At 37.2% G+C, this 19,261-nt stretch overlaps 1 protein-coding gene across 1 annotated transcript; it reads right to left on the bottom strand.

Annotated features, from left to right (window-relative positions):
• Positions 1-895: 895 nt before the first annotated feature.
• On the bottom strand, positions 896-19,107 carry LOC139952377 (uncharacterized). The gene is made up of 10 exons (XM_071951491.1): positions 18,972-19,107; positions 15,291-15,401; positions 13,203-13,301; positions 11,315-11,413; positions 10,925-11,023; positions 10,138-10,236; positions 9,630-9,728; positions 8,812-8,907; positions 7,985-8,083; positions 896-6,968 (listed from the first exon to the last, which is right to left on the bottom strand). The coding sequence occupies exons 1-10, from the start codon at positions 18,981-18,983 to the stop codon at positions 6,870-6,872; spliced, it is 912 nt and encodes a 303-aa protein (XP_071807592.1). The 5' UTR covers positions 18,984-19,107; the 3' UTR covers positions 896-6,869.
• Positions 19,108-19,261: the final 154 nt, after the last annotated feature.

Here is a 19,261-nt window from a genome sequence, read left to right as displayed (position 1 = left end):
TAGTGAAAATTTAAAAGCTCAGTCGGTCATCAGGGTCACAAGAAAATAGTTTTCAAACATCATGTTTGTTGTTGTTCCATCTTACCATGTCAACTATGTGCAATATCTGTGACTATCTGCATGATCCCTACTGCCTCAATGATCTAAAAAAAAAAAAAAAAAAAAAATTTGTGTAGGGTTTTTCAGGATCCCTACCTCCCCTAACAGATCAATGTCAAACTTGCCTCTGTCCATGAGTGCGTTTTGGCGACCCCAACCAAAAACTGTTTCGGTTGTTGGTCGTTGGTTCTGCTGTTCAGACTGAACGATAACCGAGTTGTGAGCTCGGTTACCGTTTTGGTTATGTCAGAAACAGCTTTTGGTTTGGGTCGCCAAAACGCACTCCATATACAGATGACTTTGAAGAACTCTGGGAAATGTTTATGGTTCTTACGTAGCAGCTGCCTACTACCAGCTGCCTGTCTACATAACACCTTTGCTTCTATTTCTCCACTGTTTGATTTGCCTTTTTTTATTTGCAAGAAGATGATCAAACACCCATTTATCAAATGGTCCATTTGTTAGTTGATCTCTTTTATAGATATCCTCCATTACTGGCCCTTTAAAATGCTACTCAAGATGTGCAACGGCTTCAGAAATAAACGGCAAAAGGGGGCAGCGAGAGAGAGAGTGAAAAAAAAGGTAGCTCAAAATGGTTGAAAGATGATGTCCGGGTTCGATCCAAACAAGTAACTCGTAGTATTTATTGGCTTTAGGGGTAGGTTTTCATCCACTTAAATCATTCCAAATTGAATTGGGAAGGTGTGAACTGTGAAGAATTACACACATCAGTTCTCGTTTATCTGTACTTGACTGAACTAATCACGTGAACGGAAACCGTAATGTCTTTGAACAAGCTTTTATTTATTGAATATCCATTTCTGAATACAAAATAGTAAAATTAAAGTACTCCTCGTGGAAATATTCAGTACTGAGCAACAGGTTACAGGCAAATTTGTTTTTAATATCACATACAATTTCAACACCCTTTTGTTTTTTTAATATACATCACTGTGAGCTTGCAATGAACGAGGTAGAAATAAACATACTCATAATGCTTTGGCAACAAAAAATGATAACTAGATTTTTAACTTGGATTTTTAACAACAATATGAAAGATGCTTTCAATTCATATGAAAGTTTAACAACATTTTAATTCGAACAAGGAATTATTTGGGTACAAATTCTTTAAGAAAATTGTTAGTACAGAACTCGAAACATGCAATGTCAAAAATTCATGTAAAGTTTTGTGTTTGGGTGTTCACTGTCTCTTACGTACCTAAGCAAAAGCTTGCCCCTAATTATGTGGCGTAGCAACTGTCTCGATAGTCTGAGTAATTCAAATGTAAGCGGTGCATCGTAACTAAGTGAGTCATTGTACCAGACATTATTCAAATCTAACCTGCAAATGGCTTATTTCAAAGGTCGTGGGTTCAAATTTTACCAGAGTAATATGCCTGTAATTTTTTTACAGGACTCGGGGAAAGTACTGAGTACACACTGCTACCACACATCGGTGTAAATGGGTAAAAACCAAAATTAGTATTCTTAACCCCCGATGCAAATTATACATCTACATGTATAACATGTATTACATTTTAAAGGCAGTGGACACTAGTGGGTAGTAATTGTCAAAGACTAGCCTTCACAGTAGGTATATCTCAACATGTGCGTAAAATAACAAACCTATGAAAATTTGAGCTCGATCGGTCATCAAACTTGCGAGATAATCATACTTGCGAGATAATCATGAAAGAAAAAATACCCTTGTCACACGAAGTTGTGTGCGTTTAGATAGTTGATTTTGAGACCTCAAGTTCGAAATCAACCACTGCCACTACCACTGTTCGATGTCCACTGCCTTAAAAAGGTTGAAACAGTTCGCATTAACTCACAGGCCTACAACCATCAGGATATTTGTAGGTTTTAATTATCGCACCTAGGTGTCTTAATTAAAACACTCAACACCTTAATTACAGCCTAACAAAACCTCAGCATGGCCCAATTTAATTGGGCTGCTTTAGCACAAATAGTAGCTCGGCACATTATGCTTATCAAAATATGGTTACCAGCCAAACCACCATGGCCCAACTTAATAAAGCTGTTAAGCAGAAAATACTCCTTAACAAATTTCTCTGCGAAGCACAAAATGAGTGGGGCACCAGTCTCAACAGTGTACACAATATGGAATGGTGGCTGGTGACCTGTTTTTGCTAAGCAAGGTTTTCCTGTGCTAAGCAAGTTTTTGTGCTTACAGGCTTTATGAAATTGGGCCATGTACAATTTGTAACTGGTCTCCTGCTTATTTTTGCTCAGCAGAAAATATTTAAACAATATCTTCTTCTTGAGCAGCTCCGTGAAATTGGGCCCCGGTTCTTGATACAACAACTATCTCTTGATAGCCATCAGTCAATGAACTAATTGATTGCCAGAACCATGTTAAGTTTTGAGTCACTTAACACCATTGCTCGACAACGTTATTAAAAAATAACTCTTGTGGGTGAGAAAACTGGTGATGGGACACACTCTGGGTGAAAATTGCAATCGCATGATATTGTTCACAGTTAGTACAACATTGAAGATATAAAGATTGCAACAAGTACTTTCATATTGTTTTTCATAAATACCACAGCCGCCTTCGACTCGGGCCTTTATCACACCACCCTGACCCTGCCGGTTTTAAACCACAGTTTAAAAACTCGTCACTACCCTTTTATTCCCTTATTCACATTTCGATTATTATTGTATTTTTTTATATTTTTTATTCTCTATCGCAGAAAGATAACTTCAGTTGAAATTAGCTTTTTATTTCAGATGCTCTACTACACTCTGTAACAGGGTATTAAAGCAGAGTAATGTTGTCATGACAACTGGCTCCCTAATGTATACGCTCTCTGAGCAATTTTCTTTATATTTGTTAGTACTCGGTATACAACACATAAACTGCAGCATGTTACTTATTGACAAGATGTCATAATTGCATTTTTTAAGGGTTGGAAAAATGCACTAAAAATAGATCAATTATTGATCTGAAAAATTGTGGGTTAGTTACAAACAAATCTGTGCCCAATTTGATGGCTCTGCATGAAGAACGACAGTGGTGCTTTCATTAGTAGAAACATATCCAAGCATATTTCCAAACATGCAACCTTCTAATTGCAAAAAAAAAGAGGAAATGGGTGATCACACTTGACTTTTGTACAGTGTTTCTCAGTTTTCTATGTCACTGTTTGAAAAGAAAAAGAGGAAATCAGCTGTTGCATGCCTGTATATGACAGTTTAGCAAAGATTTTTTTCTTTGCAACTGCATACTTCATATTAAAAGCATTCTTTGTCTACATGGCTAGAGTAGAAACATGGTAGTAATGACGGAAAATGGCGACTGTAAGCGCAGAATTTCGCGCTAAGCATAGCCCAGAAATTATGCACAACAAATGTGCACTTAGCAGCATTACATGTATGTTGAATGTCTGGACCCATTTTCTATGCACATTTTCTACACCACTCTTTACAGGATTATGTCATTGGGCTCAGATTTATCACTGAATTCAAATTTATTTTAAAAACTTCTGCAAAAATAGTGGGAGGCTTTTACTGTCATGGCATACTCAAAACAAACAGCCAAACAGGGGTTTACATTATTTTAATTCTTGCCTTGTCCAAAGAAGAGTCTTCATAATTAGAATTTATTAAAAAATCATGAATAAAAACGCCTCATTAACTGTTTGATTTCAACCTGGTGTAATAAAAAATGTTATTTCACCTTTAAAACTGTTTTTGTTTTTTTTACCATTTGGCAACAAAAACAGTTGCTGTCCAATTAGATAAAAGTCTTTAGAAGTAGAAACAAACATTTTTATCATACACTTGACGTCACTGTTAGAATAGTTCAAAATTAACATTCCATATAAAAAGCACCAAACTATTTTTAACTGATTTTTTTTTTTTTTAACAATAACTTTGACCACCATTTCAAAATGGCTGGCGTAAAATTATGATTATTATCACATTTCAGCCTATGCTCTGAAAAGCTTATGTAATTTTTGATTCGCTACGAGTATAATTGATTCATCAATTTTTGATAAGACTAAAACCCATGACCTTTCACTATCATTCTAGTCACAAAGTAAAAGTGTTTTGCTCAGGAAGTTGACTGATTCACCAAATGCACAGAAATTATTCTAAAAATTTATATGAGTTTTGTCATAGCAAAACAAAACTTCCAACTGAGTAAAAAATAAAGGCTAAACTCATTGGACATTCCATTAAAAAACAGTGGCGTACTGAGTGAGGATGAGTGTTTTATAAGCGCTACATACGAAGTGTGGACCGGAGAGTGAAAGAGGTCCACATTAGGTTAGGACTTAAAACACTTTGTGGACTTTAAACACTGTGTGGACTTTCACAAGACAGTTTTCCCATCGTTTCCCATGCCTACACAGCCTAATACTTCTACATTTCTAAAAATGAAACAAAAAGAGTGTTTTCGAACAAACTTTCTGTTTTTATATTACCATCATAAGTCAATAATATAAGCTACATCTGGGTGTATAGTGATGACTACACAGAACTGAACAGTCTCTTAAAGACACTGGACACTATTGGTAATAACTTAAAATAGTTGTTAGCATAGAACTTACTTCATAACAAGCAATTGAGAGCTGTTGATAGTATAATACATTGTGAGAAACGGCTCCCTCTGAAGTAACATAATTTTTGAGAAAGAGGAAATTTCTAAGCCAAATATTAAAAGACTTCAGGCCTGATGTCTTTTAATATTTGTTAGGCGTCTTAAAGCACACAAACTTGTGCAAAAAGTGTGTTTTTTTCTTTCATTATTCTCTTACAAACTTCTAGGACCAATTGAGTCCAAATTTTCACAGATCTGTTATTTTATGCGTTATTATGTTGGGATACACCAAGTGAGAATACCGGTGTTTGACAATTATTACCAAAGGTGTCCAGTGCATAAAGGGTTATTGTCCAATATAATGCTAAAAGGTATCCTGACATTATCAGTGAGGTCAATACATTATGTATAACGTTATGTTTTACATTTTCCCGAGCTAGCTCTTAGAAACAATTGTTGCTACAACGCTAACAGTAGTTGGCCACAAACAAACAGCTCAGCCTCCGCGTAGGTGTGTCCTACACGTTTGTTTGTTTGTTGTTTTTTTACAATAATAATAATGTTTTTTTCTTACAATTATACATTTTTATTCTATATTTAATACTGTACAGATTTCTTTTTTGTTTAACTCCTTAAAGGAAATTATCTAAACACAAAGAAAACAAAAGTAACTGCTAAGATTGTCACAAAATCCTAGTTGGTTATAAATAAACTTGGCAACAACACTTTCCACACTTCCTAAAAAATACAAAATGGCATTCTCAAAATGAGAAAATAATAGATCACATACCTGTTTTTAAAAAGGACCCAGCCGTTGATTTCACCAAACTCTTTCCTAACTTAGGATTAATCTTAGGACTTGGGACGAATCCCAGCCTTGCACTGCAGCATGCAGACCTTAAAATTGATCCTAAGTTAGGACGGGTTACTCGTCTTAACTCGAGATAGGATTAATCCTAGCGATTCGTGAAATCGGCTGCTCATCCCAGTTTCAAAAAGCTGTGTGTTACACAAAACCACTAAGCATTGAAAACTCTTGCTTAGCAGAAGTACCAGCCAAACTGTCAGACTGTACTGAACTAGGGTCCACAGAGATGAAAAGCAGGGAAAGAAACAGTTGACCAAACCAGACCCCTGAGAAAAGTATGGTTAACTCAACAAAAGTGACCATAACCGGGTTAGGCATTTAAATAAATGTGATAAAACAATAAAAAAAACTATCCACAGCAAAAAACAAACAATCCTACATAAAAACCTCTATTTTGTGAATAAATGTACTGTTGAGAAAAACAAATTAAAAATGAGGACAATTTTGAGGAAAAATAATGAAAGAACTGTAAAAGTATGGCTTGAGCATCAGCAAGCACTCATGGAAGACATGAACATATAAAAATAAAAACATTTCTCACATACTGTTGGTGGTTGTCTAAACTAATTTAAACAAAAAACAAAAAAATTCAAATCTAACTGAGAAAAGCAAACAAATAAATAAATCTCCATCTTTACATGAACGAAAGTGCTACATTAAGGCCGGTTTATAGTCAGTCGCGCGATGGAAATCTTGACACGCAATCATAAAAAGACACAGTTTTCAGGCCCCAGTCTTAGGATCGCGTGCAAGATTTCCATCGCACGACCATCGCGCAACTGACTATAAACCGGCCTTTAGTTGACACAACAACAACAAAAAACAATGATATACTCTTGTACAATAAAGGCTAAATTTACACTCGGAATACAAATAATTTTCAATAAGTTTCCAATACTGGAGAGCTATGACATTTAATGGAGGGTATTGCACTCAATTTCAGAAAGCTTCAGAGTGCACACAGGCGTGCTAAGTAAGAAAAGGAAAATCTTCTTAGCAGAAGTATAATCACTAGCCCAATGCTGTGTAGTTATAAATTTGACCAGTTCCTGAGCCGATTACTGCTAAGCAGAAATATTTGTTACGAGGTGTTGTTGTTCTCTGCGGACGAGCTTTACGAAATGGAGCTTGAAATGAGGAGATGTCGGACTCTTGATTCTCTGAGACAAGCGGCTAAGTCAGAAAAGGAACATCTTCTTAGCAGAAATATGTCACTAGCCCAATGCTGTGTAGTTATAAACTTGTTTAGTTCCCGTGTTGATTACTGCTAAGTGTTGTTCTCTGCTAAGTGTTGTTCTTTATGCAATGGAGCTTGAGAGAGAAGAGATTCTCTTAGACCATGGTATGAGGCGAGTAGTTGGACTTGTAGAGGAAGTCGGAGATGATGTCATACCCTGCGTCCCTGGCAAGTTCCGACGCTGTGGCGCCCTCCTACATGGAACAATTATAAATTAAGAGCAATTTCTTAGATAGCGCATTTGACAATTATTGTATCAATGCGCTTTACATTAGTGCCCTGTTTATTGGGCCAATAGCATTCCTTTAATCTTTCTCAGCTCCCTGGGGAGTATACAGCCCTGAGCTGCCATGGCACTTCGATGGCTTTTTCATACACAATACCTTATCAATATAAACCACAAGGGAAACTGACTGGGTAAATTTTGAAATGTTTTTTGGGGTTGAACAAAGAATTGACTAGAGTGGAATTCGAACCAACGACCTCCAGATTAACGTGCCGGCGCTCTACCAACTGAGCTATCTAGCCCTATGAACCTCTAACCTCGCAGGTACTCATTTATACCCCTAGGAGAAGAAAAGCCGTTAGACCGATGACCGAGACTCGAACCAACATCTGGCTCAAACTCTACGCCCAGGCAGGGGCAGCTATTCCCAAGGCAGCAACTATTTCACAGGAGCTTAAAAGGGTACCAAGCAATTCCAGTGTGAAACAGTCAACTAATTCCTCAGGAATATTGCGCCACAGCACCTTGTAAACCATTATCAGGGCTGGATTTCACAAAGAGTTAAGACTAGTCTTATCTCTAGTTAGGACAAGTAACTCGTCCTAACTTAGGACTAGCCAAACGTTTTTTAATATCTCCTAAGACTAGTCCTAACTCTTTGTGAAATCGAGCCCTGCTGTCGATTTCACAAAACTCTTCCTAACTTAAAGACTAATCTTAGGACCTAGGACGGGTCCCAACCCTGCACTGTAGCATGCAGACCTTAAGATTAATCCTAAGTTAGGACGAGTTACATCGTCCTAACTTGAGATAAGACGAGTCCTAACTCTTTGTGAAATCGACGGCTCGTGCTATAATAAATAATCGTTCTCATACTTCAACACGTAGCTTTACATGTAGGCCTACCTTGTAGGAAAATACTGACAGCACATCTGGACCTCACAGTGATATGCGCTGGTTTATCAATATTATTATTATTTTTACCTTGTTTTTAAGATTGACGTCTGCTCCTGCTTGTATCAACTGCTTGACTACTTTAAGATGACCAAATAATGCTGCTGCGTGTAACGCACTCTCACCATTCTGTAGAACGAAACAAAAAATGTGTTTTTTAAAAACCCCAAAGAAAAGAAAGACAAAAAAAGTTACTTTTCTTGATCTTATAATTTAATTTACAGGCATGATGTAAGTGGGAATATTTGATAGAGAACAAGGGCTGGTCCAAATGAGCATATATGGTGTTGGCTTAAATAAACTCTTCAGGGGTCGATTTCAAAAACAGCTAAGACTAGTCTTAACTTGGGACTATATACATACGTATACACAGCGGTCCTAGGTGATATTAAAAACGTATGGCTAGTCCTAAGTTAGGACGAGTAACTCGTCCTAACTAGAGATAAAACTCTTTGGGAAATCGACCCCAGATTATTTATTTTGGGGTTTTTTTTCCCCCAAGGGCAAACAAATTTTAATAAAGACTTAAGTAGGAAGTATATCATGCCTGACATAAAGACATCATCTGACTCAGAAAATGAAAAGCAAGAAAGAAAGAAAAACTTTTTAAAAAGAGGACAAATTTTACAAAATCAATTGAAAATAACATCAAGTGATAAGCCTCAAGGGAAACTGACTGGGTAAGTTTTAAAATAACTTGGTTGTGATCCCTGGCTACACGGCAGTTAACAGTATAACGCTTCTGACTGGCACACCTGAACAAAAATAGTAAAAATCCATTTGCTTTTTTAAAATTCCTCCGGACAAATCTCTAATTTTGTTTCTCCAAAATCTAACGGAGTACTTATATTGCTTACCTCTAGAAGTCCTAATGACGCACCGTGACTAACCAAGTCAGAAACACAGTCCACATGACCCTTATGAGCTGCTTTGAAGAGGGGCGTGGCACCGTCCTGTCAATCAAACATGAATATGCATGAATGGTAATTAGAATTCATGAGTTTTTTTGTCGTCTTCTTCTCGCGTACATGTATGTTAAAGCAGACACTCTCTTGTCGCCTCATACATATCTATTAGCCCAGGGATACCATTTGGTGGTTTAAACAGGGGGGGCAGGTTATAATGATATGATCTGCTGTTTGCTCCGCTGCACCACACTCACAAGCTGGACTTTGGACCAAGCCCCATCTAAACATGTTGGCTTCACAGACAGTTTACGATGTATTTGTTGGGTTCTGGATGAAGCGCTGCAGTTAGGATGTAGTTGTGAAAGATGGAAGATGGGTGACAGCAGACTTACCATGTACATGAGATATAGACCTTTCCATTCTTGATAAACAAAATGCGCCGGTTGCCATGTCCGGCCGAATGTAAGCAAAACAAATCAATTGTGTTTAAAAAAAAAATTGTGACCAAATTCAACTTTTTTTTTTAAAGATTCATGAGCTGAAATATTTCTTATCAATTGTTGATTTGTTGCCAACAAATTCAACATATTTTTGAATACTTGTGTATTATTTCTATTAGCTATGGCTATTTGTTTTTTGATTTGCATTTATGGCTTTCCATAGTTTTCCAACCTCAGTTGGCAAAAACTTGGGCTGTGATGTTGCAAAAGAAAGGTCTATAACCAACCCACCACCAACTCATCTCTCAACCAGTCAACATTTCTTACCTCCCTTGGAGCATCAATGTTAGCACCATGAGCGAGTAACTCCTTAATGATATCTGAGTGTCCCATCTGAGAAGCAATCCACAGAGGAGTGGCCTTATCCTAAGAAAAAGAAAATACCCCCCAAAACCGAGTTAAACAAGACGATTAAAGGAACACGTTGCCGTAGATCGGTCGAGTTGGTCTTTAAAAAGCATGTGTAAACCGTTTGTTATAAAATGCATATGGGTGGAAAGATGTTGTTAAAGTAGAATACAATGATCCACACAAACACGCCTTGAAATTGCACGGTTTTCCTTTTACCTTGTCGACGAACACGGTCAGCCATTTAGGGGAGTCAAATTTTTGACGCCCATAAATTGCCGACCGTCTTAGTTCGCAAAGTTTCAAGGCAATGTGTTCATTAACGGTATTAATCAAGCCTACAGATTACAGTGCAAGTAATTTTTTTTTGAGAATCACTTTGTTTCACTACAAGAATAATCTTAAAGAAAAAAAAAGAAAATCTTACCAATCTTGGTCGGTTGACATCACCGTCTCTTTCTAGGATAAACTTGAGGATGTTGTAGTGACCATTTTGAGACGCGATGAATAAAGACGTCGCACCATCCTGTACAAGAAAACCCACAAGGAATAAAGTCTCATTTTGGTTTTACCCTTCCACCGATATGTACGTTAAACACTGCATTTTAAGTGCTTTCCGAGGTCTGAGCGGGGAAAAATTAGCGTAGGCTACAGTCCGAGTCCTATTAAATAGAGCTGCTTCAGATAACAACAGTGCTTAAACTTTTTCTTCTAAGCAAAAATAAGCAGGATACCGGTCACGAAGTGGACATGTGACGTAATATTTCGGCTGGTAACCTTACTCTATAAACATAATGTGGTTGAGCTTAGCTACTTTTTTGCTGAAGGGGCTTAGCTCCTTTTTGGGCTTCAGTAGCTCTTGATGGGATTTGAACCTACAACCCTGCATTTTAAAGCAGATGTCAAATTTTGGTCAACGCCAAGGCCCACTTCTGTAAGGCTATTAAGCAGAAACAAAAAAATGCTCAGCAATTTTTGTTTTTGAGTGGGGAACCTGTTAAAACAGTGAAACACCATATGGCACTTTGGCTGGTAACCTGTTGCAGCTAAGCAAGGAATTTGTCTTAGGCCGTATCTGAATTGGTGTCTACATCTGCGGCTACGGCTGTTGCTAAGGGTGTTGCTAAGGACATCCTATACCTCAATGCATGCTGACGCAGAAATCTAGCTGTAGCCCTAGATGTAGCCGGAAATTCGGACATGGCTTTACTTACGTTCATAGTTCTGTGTATATTTGCCCCTCTCCCGACTAGTTCCTTGACTACATCCAGGTGATTACACTGGCAAGCGACAAACAGTGGAGTGCCGCCATCCTGAAAAAAAACCATAAAATTATAATAGATGTTAAGTTTGCATTGGGATAAAGAATATTATTTTTGGTTTTAACCATTACACTGATGTATGTAAGCACTGTATACTCAGTAACTTCCGGCGAGACCTGTGAAAAAAATCAGTGCTAACTAAATGCATACCTTTCCTTTAATAACTTTACCAAACACAATATGGAACACGAACAAAGTAGTTTGACAAAAGTTAGTTCCATTGGTGGATAGATTTGAGTAGTTTGTTGTGTAACAGCAGAGAAAGAAAAAATAATCTGGTACCTGGCTTGGTAGATCGACTGTGGCTTCCTTTTCAAGTAGCTCCTTGACTATTTCTAAGAAACCACCTTGAGCTGCGAAGAAGAGAGCACACGTCCCTGTCTGAAGGAGCATAAGACATAAACAAAGCAAACAACATTAGATCATTGAAGTCTGGAATGATCTGTAGTATGTGTACAAACAAACATTATAACACTCACATTAAGAGGAAAGCGTGAAACAGCTTGAACCAGCTTGAACTGGCTTGAACCGGCTTGAACCGGCTTGAACCGGCTTGAACCGGCTTGAACCAGCTTGAACCAGCTTGAACCAGCTTGAACCAGCTTGAACCAGCTTGAACCAGCTTGAACCAGCTTGAACCAGCTAGAACCTGATCATTTGCAACTCAAAGTACAGTGCATCTTTTACAGTTTGTCCAGGAGAGCCCATATTCACAAACTTTGTAACACTCACAAGAAGACAAAAGAGGAAAGCTTGAACCAGCTAGAACCAGCTAGAACCTGATAATGTGCAGCTCTCAATACAGTTCGCCTTCTACACTTTGTCGAGGAGAGGCCATCTTCACAGTGTAAATGTTTCATGAGTAAAAGTGGACAACTTTTTGGTACAACGACTGCTTTTTGAGAAAAAGTTTTTTTCCAGGGTTATAAGAGGGCGCACTATATTGAGAATTACCCATATTGCCAGTATTTTTGTTTTGTTACACACAAGGAGCATGATGTTTATAATTAAGGGAATAAAGGGGTAGCGTCAAGTTCCTGCCATTTAAAACCGGCAGGGTCGAGGCCATGCGATAAAGGCCCAGTCGAACAAGTCAATACCCTTTTATTCCCATTCATGAACGCCTTTTCGGTTAAAATGCGTAATAAAGTATGAAACTCTGTAAAACTTATCCTTTTTCCGACATCCTTGAGCTCTGTACGTGTGTTGCGTTTTTTATGACTGAGACAGTTTTCGAATATGCATTTGTGCGCGTCGTAGTATGCATCTAAACGTATCCGAAAACAACCGGTTATAAACAGCTCTAGCTGGTCATTATCAGCCATTTAAACACCCCCACGTGACGCGCTCTCCACCAATAGGAATAGCGAAACTGTCATTCTCCCTTTACAAATGGTGGAAAAATCAACAGTGTTCAGACAGGAAGCTGTACTGGAAAGCAATGTCATTCTTTAGGCCTAATAAAAACATGTATCCTGTCCATGGGACATTATGTAAACATATTCAAGTACATCATGGTGTGTTTCCTTAATCGGACTGATGACCTGGGACAACTTAGACTTGGCAACGAATGCTTCTGTATTTCCTCCGGTTTTTACTACAAAACATGCATACATCTTGTTTCCTTGTGTTTATTTAACAGTCACGGCAGCTAGGCTGGCGAATCCATACAAATAATGACCTAATGTACCAGGATAAAGGTTTTATAGGGCTGAGATTATAGGGAGCTTTCGTTTTTGACGGCGGATGGTTCTGAGACGGTAATGTTGACATTTGGCATCATCTGCACATGCATAGACTTTGAGGACGGTCCCTTAATTTCTACGACAGAACTTGGGGAAATAGGTCCCTCTTCTGGCCACTCAAAGTCCCTCAGGGGAATAGACGTGCACTATTTACCTCATTGTCAGTCAATGTATCCCAATTATTTTGTTTATGACCTTCATTTTAAGGAGCCAAGTTAACTGTGTGCTTTACTTTACTCACAGAATCCTTAGGTAGCCTAGGGCCTGTTGAGCTGCTCCCTAACAAAAAATGGCTAAGCACAACAAAATTATGCTTAGCAGAATAAGGTTACCAGTAAAAATACTACAAGTCATATGTGTACCATTTGTAACCGGTATCCTAGTTATTTTGTTTAGAGTTATGGTGATGAAATTAAGTTACTCACATTTCTTCTTTCGTCAACTTGTGCCCCTTGTTCGAGAAGTTCCCTCACACAATGGAGATGATTGTTCGCTGCGGCAAGAATTAATGGTGTTGTCCCTTCCTGAAATGAACAATTCATGAGACAACCATAGTCAGAATTTACAGTGATGGCCATTTCTGAAATGAATAATTCATGAGACAACCCTAGAATTAACAGTGATGGTCATTTCTGAAATGAATAATTCATGAGACAACCATAGAAATAACAGTGATGGCCAGTTCTGAAATGAATAATTCATGAGACAACAACAGAATTAACAGTGATGGCCATTTCTGAAATGAATCATTCATATGAGACAACCATAGAATTAACAGTGTTGTCCCTTCCTGATTTGAATAATTCATGAGACAACCATAGAATTAACAGTGATGGGCATTTCTCAAATGAATAATTCATGAGACAACCCTAGAATTAACAGTGATGGCCATTTCTGAAATGAATAATTCATGAGACAACCCTAGAATTAACAGTGATGGTCATTTCTGAAATGAATAATTCATGAGACAACCCTAGAATTAACAGTGATGGTCATTTCTGAAATGAATAATTCAGAGTCCCTCATGAATCATTCATGAGAACACCTTAACCGTCACTCATTATGTTCTGAGAAGACTGGTCTTTGACAATTACCAATAGTGTCCAGTGACTTTAAAGGACTACGTTGCCTTGGATCGGTCGAGTTGGTCTTTGAAAAGCGTTTGTAACCGTTTTTTATAAAATGCATATGGGTAGAAAGATGTTGTAAAAGTAGAATACAATGATCCACACAAACATGCCTCGAAATTGCGTGGTTTTCCTTTTACCTTGTCGACTAACACGTCGGCCATTTATGGGGGTCAAAATTTTGACTCCCATAAATGGCCGACCATGTTAGTTCGCACAGTAGAAGGAAAACCACGCAATTTCGAGGCAAACTTGTGTGGATCATTGTATTCTACTTTTAAAACATCTTTCCAACCATATGCATTTTATAAAAAACGGTTACAAACGCTTTTGTTTTGACCAACTCGTCCGATCCAAGGCAACGTGTTCCTTTAACATCTGCCAGTACATTTTGCCAGAATATGACTTTAATCAATAATCCTTACTTGGCTCATTATAACAGTGGATAATTATTGCACTTGAAGTCAGTGAACTGGTGGTATAATTGATTGATTGCACACTGTTTGATTAAAGGCACTGGACACGAATGGTAATTACTCAAAATAATGGTTAAAACATACAAACTTACTTTCGTAACGAGCAATGGAGAGCTGTTGATAGTATAAAACATTGTGAGTAACAGCTCCCTCTGAAGTAATGTAGTTTTTGAGTAAGAAGTAATTTCTCACTCTAATAATAAAAGACTTGAGGTCTGAAGCCTTTTATTTATAATGCATCTGAAACTCACAAATTTGTGCAACAAGGGTGTTTTTTCTTTCATTATTCTCTTGCAGCTTCGATGACCAACTGAGTACAAATTTTCACAGATTTGTTATTTTATGCATATATGTTTGGATGCATCAAGTGAGAAGACTGGTCTTTGACAATTACCAAAGGTGTCCAGTGCCTTCAATGCTTAAAGCTCATTATAGGCATCCCATCATCCCAATGTACACCATGAAATAACTTATGTGTGTAGCTCAAGGACTTCTACAATATAATGTTGGTTGACACATGACACTCTAGTGTCATATAATACAAATTAATTTAACAACGTTTAAAGGCAGTGGACACTATTGGTAACTACTCAAAATAATTATTAGCATAAAACCTTACTTGGTAATGAGAAATAGGGAGAGGTTGATGGTATAAAACATTGTGAGAAACGGCTCCCTCTAGAGTGATTTCGAGACCTCTCAGATTTAGAATTTGAGGTCTCGAAATCAATCATCTGAAAGCACACAACTTCGTGTGACAAGGGTGTCTTTCTTTCATTATTATCTCGCAACTTCGACGACCAGTTGAGCTCAAATTTTCACAGGTTTGTTATTTTATGCATACATAATGTTGATATGTACCAAGTGAGAAGACTAGTCGTTGACAATTACCAACAGTGTCTAGTCTTACCTTATCTTTGCAATCCACGTGGACCTTGCCTCCATCAAGTGTCCTCCTGAGGAGGGAGAGATTTCCTTGAAGGGCGGCAAGATGAAGCTGCTGGTCGGACTTACTCTCTTTCTATTAAAAAAAAAAATAGTGTGTGTGTTATTAATTAATATGAATGAGTTTTATAACCCCCCCCCCCTCTCCACGAAAAAAAAAAGTTCAAACTGAAAGTTCAAACTAAACTATTTTCACACTGCAAATTTGACAATTTGAAAAGCCTGAATCATGTACAAAGTAATGAAAATATTATTCAAAACAGGGGGCAAAGTTACACAAATTATAAATCATCTAGGTGTTCACAGTGAGAAACTGGGTATCTCACCCTACAACACAACTAACTACACAGACAAAATAAAGTATTCACAGATGGTCATAATAATATATCACATTTCTCGAAATTCCGGAGAGAATTCTGAATGACCTTTTGACACTTGATTGCCAAACCTGGGAAAACTCCAGGGAAAACACACACAATACATGGTTTTAAAGGTGAGGGTGTTTATTTGGTAATCACTCATTAAAGCCACAGATTTACAAAAAATTTACAGGGTTTACAGAAGGTAATGGTGAAAGACTTCTCTTGAAATATTAGTCCATGAAATGCTTTACTTTTTGAGAAAACGGTAAAACAACATAAATTCTTGTTAGCGAGAATTATTTATTTATTTTTAACACATGTCATGACACGGCGAAACGCGCGGAAATAAGAGTGGGTTTTCTCCCGACTCCGATGACTCCGATATATATAAGTTGTGATACACGAAGTGTGGGACTTGGACAATACTGTCAAGGACAATAAAAACTAAATGGTTAGAAGCTTACAACAGGTTTCGATAGTTTAAAGCGATTTCACAGAGATGTAGTCCTAACTGAGGACTAGTCCTAGTAGGAGATATTAAAATCTTTAAGGCTGGTCCTAAGTTAGGCAAGCACTCAAGATAGGACTACATGTAGTCTTAACTCTTTGTGAAATCTACCCCAGTGCCTTGACAAGTCTGAAACTATCCCCTTCTAAAAAAAACAACATATTACACAGGGAGTTGAACGAACTGCCATCACCGATGATGTCATCCCAGCCTGTCTGTCTGTTGATGTTTTTACTGAGGGTTGTTTTCGCTCAGTGGGTAGCATCTTGTTATGTTTGGAATGCAGGAAGACTGTCTCTGCTATCTCATAAGGAAGGGATGGTCAGCCATCAGAGCTGATATGAAAACACACGTAAGCCTTTCTGTATGAAAGGGCTCTTCCATGGGAAAACAGCATCTCAAGATTTTTTTTTAATATAGTACATTAGGCCTATTACAAAAAATACAATTTCTGGTAACTGTAAGAGGGATTTTTACTGTGGCTGTGCCGAGATGTAGAACAAAGAGCTACTCTCACATTAGCTTTTTCCGTTGTACTGCAACTCTTTGGAACTCCTTGCCTGGTGCATGTTTCCCTTCATCCTATATGATCTGCCTTCTTTTAAGAGGAATATCAATTCCTACCTTCAGCTCCACTGAGTTACTACATTTCTATGTTTTCTTCCTTGTAGCCCTTTACCTAGAGTGGCTTTTAGCCTTGTTTTGGGCGAACTTGCATACACAAAATATATATCAAAAAAGGAGCTTTTCCTATTCAAAGTTTCAAAAGCATTTTATGGGTGAATGTACTATCTCGACCTCTTTTACACTTTCTTCATAAATAACAACTTATTCTTGTTGCTTTTCTAAAAAGGATTTGTTTTAGTACAGCTGTTTTTCTATGGAAGTCCACAGTATGGTTTATGTACCACATGTTATACCAAGTTCATAGGATCTTGCTCTAGTCTGATTTTGCCATGGTTGCCCCGCCAACAATACTATCAATTTTAAATGTTAATTTTTGCATCGAGGATAAATAAACTGTTTATGTGCCCTTACAACAACGTGTACACCATGTAAGATCATCATATCATCTGCTACTATTGCGTGCCAAGACTCTGTAATTGTCAACATGTTTGAATCATTTGATGACAAACTGTGACTCTACCCTTGCATGAAATTACATTTCCAAATGGCTCTCCAAATAATACAAAGGCCACAATATAAGCTGGTTTCAACAACAAAAATTAACATTATGGTGTATTTATATTCTAATAAAATAAATATATTGTATGACTCATACCATGCAACTCCAGCATCCAAATAAATGCATTGTTTTCTTATTCAAAAAAATGTCTCATTTGTAAACAAGATGGCAACCCCATATTTGCAATCTAACCCTTAACCGAGAGGCCAATAACGTAACCCTCCTACATTATCGCAACGTGTTATCAGTAAGCCTAAACTCTGAACATGAAAACGATGAAGATGGAGTCCTTACATTCTTTTTAAGAGTTGGCAGCAAGTGTGCAGTAACACAGCAGTTTGGAAACAAGGAAATTTAATGTTTGAGAGCAAAGAAATTAAAAGCTTCTGATCAGATTGCTGTAAAAAAAATCTTTTAAATAAGTTTTTTTCTTAAATGTGTATTTTTATAAGGAATGGAGATTGGAGAATATTGCCAGTTTGTTGTCCTTAAAAAAAAGTTGAAATAATTAGAAATGCAGGGACTTTATTCAATTCCATTCCATTCCTCCTTTAGAATTTATTAATGAACCCAAAATTTAGACCGACATATTTTACATTTTTTAAATGACATGATATTGAAAAGATGTAAATTCAAAAGTATAGGCCCCCTCATAAATCATGTGTAGTTTTATTTAGGTTTAAAATGACAAATAAAGCAACGTAAATGGAGATTTTTATTTTCAACTGTGTAGTCAGTAGGGGCCTACATGAAAAAAAACTTGGGATATCGGGAGGTATTTTTTAAATAAATATTTAATTTAGTATCATAAACACGAGACCGCTTTTCTGACAACAGTCTATCGATGAAAGAACAACCTGTGTTTATACTTCAATCAGCGACCACATTTTGTATAAGTTCAATATTTTGAATTACCGAACTGAAGACATTTGTCCATTTGTGTAACACATATTTGGGAAACTGTCATTCGATAAAATGTAATTTAAAATGAACAATAATTATTTATACAAATATTAGGTGAGTTGTCAAGTTAAACAAAAATAATAATTAATTCACTCAACAAAATATAATTATCACTGATCATATACAAAGTCTTCCTTATATTTTATAAATAATTCAGATTATATACACGCTCATAAACTAAAAAAGAGTATTTTCCAAAATGCAAAACTTGTTTCCGATCCTTAACATGCAAAGTGATTGCCATCAAAATGTTTTTATTTTATTTATAATGGAAAACTTTACTTACTAAACTTATTACAAACACAAGTCACGATTTACAAACTTCCTGTCGGGTGCTGTGAAAAATTGCAGAAGAAAAATGGTATGTAAACATGACCCAAATTAATTCCAGGTCAGCAGTGTTCAAGGTCCTATGCCCAGTCAATAGGAGCATAAAATATTTCCGGGGCCCACCCAGTCGAGAGAGAATTCTGCACGGGTAGAGGAGACACAATCGACCCACGACCGTTCATCATCAACATGCATCAAATTTTTGTTATGAATGATGATTGATTCACGAAGACACGATGAAAACAATCACATTTCCTCCCGAAAATATTTAGCAACAACCGAGTCAGTTATACTCACTTTAGCCGACATTTCTAAAGCTGTAATTATTTCAGTCAAGAGGAAGATCGGAATCTTCGGCAAATTCACAATTCTGGAAAGTTTATCCTTTGCACTGGTCAGGTTTCTGGAGAATTTGACTTCTAAACCTATTCAGTTTCGGTGACATGCAATGAATGCACGGTGTATGAAATTTAGACTTGTCAATAAGTCGTTGAAATATTGTTGTCATTCAATACCGTGTGAGGAGCGCGCTCCGTGCATTTTGAAACATAAAAAGACTTGCAATATTAATCAAGTCTATTCCATCT

The sequence above is a fragment of the Asterias amurensis genome, chromosome 20 (assembly GCF_032118995.1).
Source record: "Asterias amurensis chromosome 20, ASM3211899v1".
Classification (NCBI taxonomy): Eukaryota; Metazoa; Echinodermata; class Asteroidea; order Forcipulatida; family Asteriidae; genus Asterias; species Asterias amurensis.
Note: the sequence above shows the minus strand (reverse complement) of the source record. Positions and strands in the feature narration are given on the sequence as shown.

What these genes read in the sequence shown, in the direction of transcription:
- LOC139952377 (XM_071951491.1), bottom strand. An exon ending in AAGTTGACGAAAGAAGAAAT is followed by an intron (nt 11,414 to 13,202) that starts GTGAGTAACTTA and finishes ATGCTCCTTCAG; the next exon opens with ACAGGGACGTGTGCTCTCTT. An exon ending in ACATTGATGCTCCAAGGGAG is followed by an intron (nt 8,908 to 9,629) that starts GTAAGAAATGTT and finishes TTTGATTGACAG; the next exon opens with GACGGTGCCACGCCCCTCTT.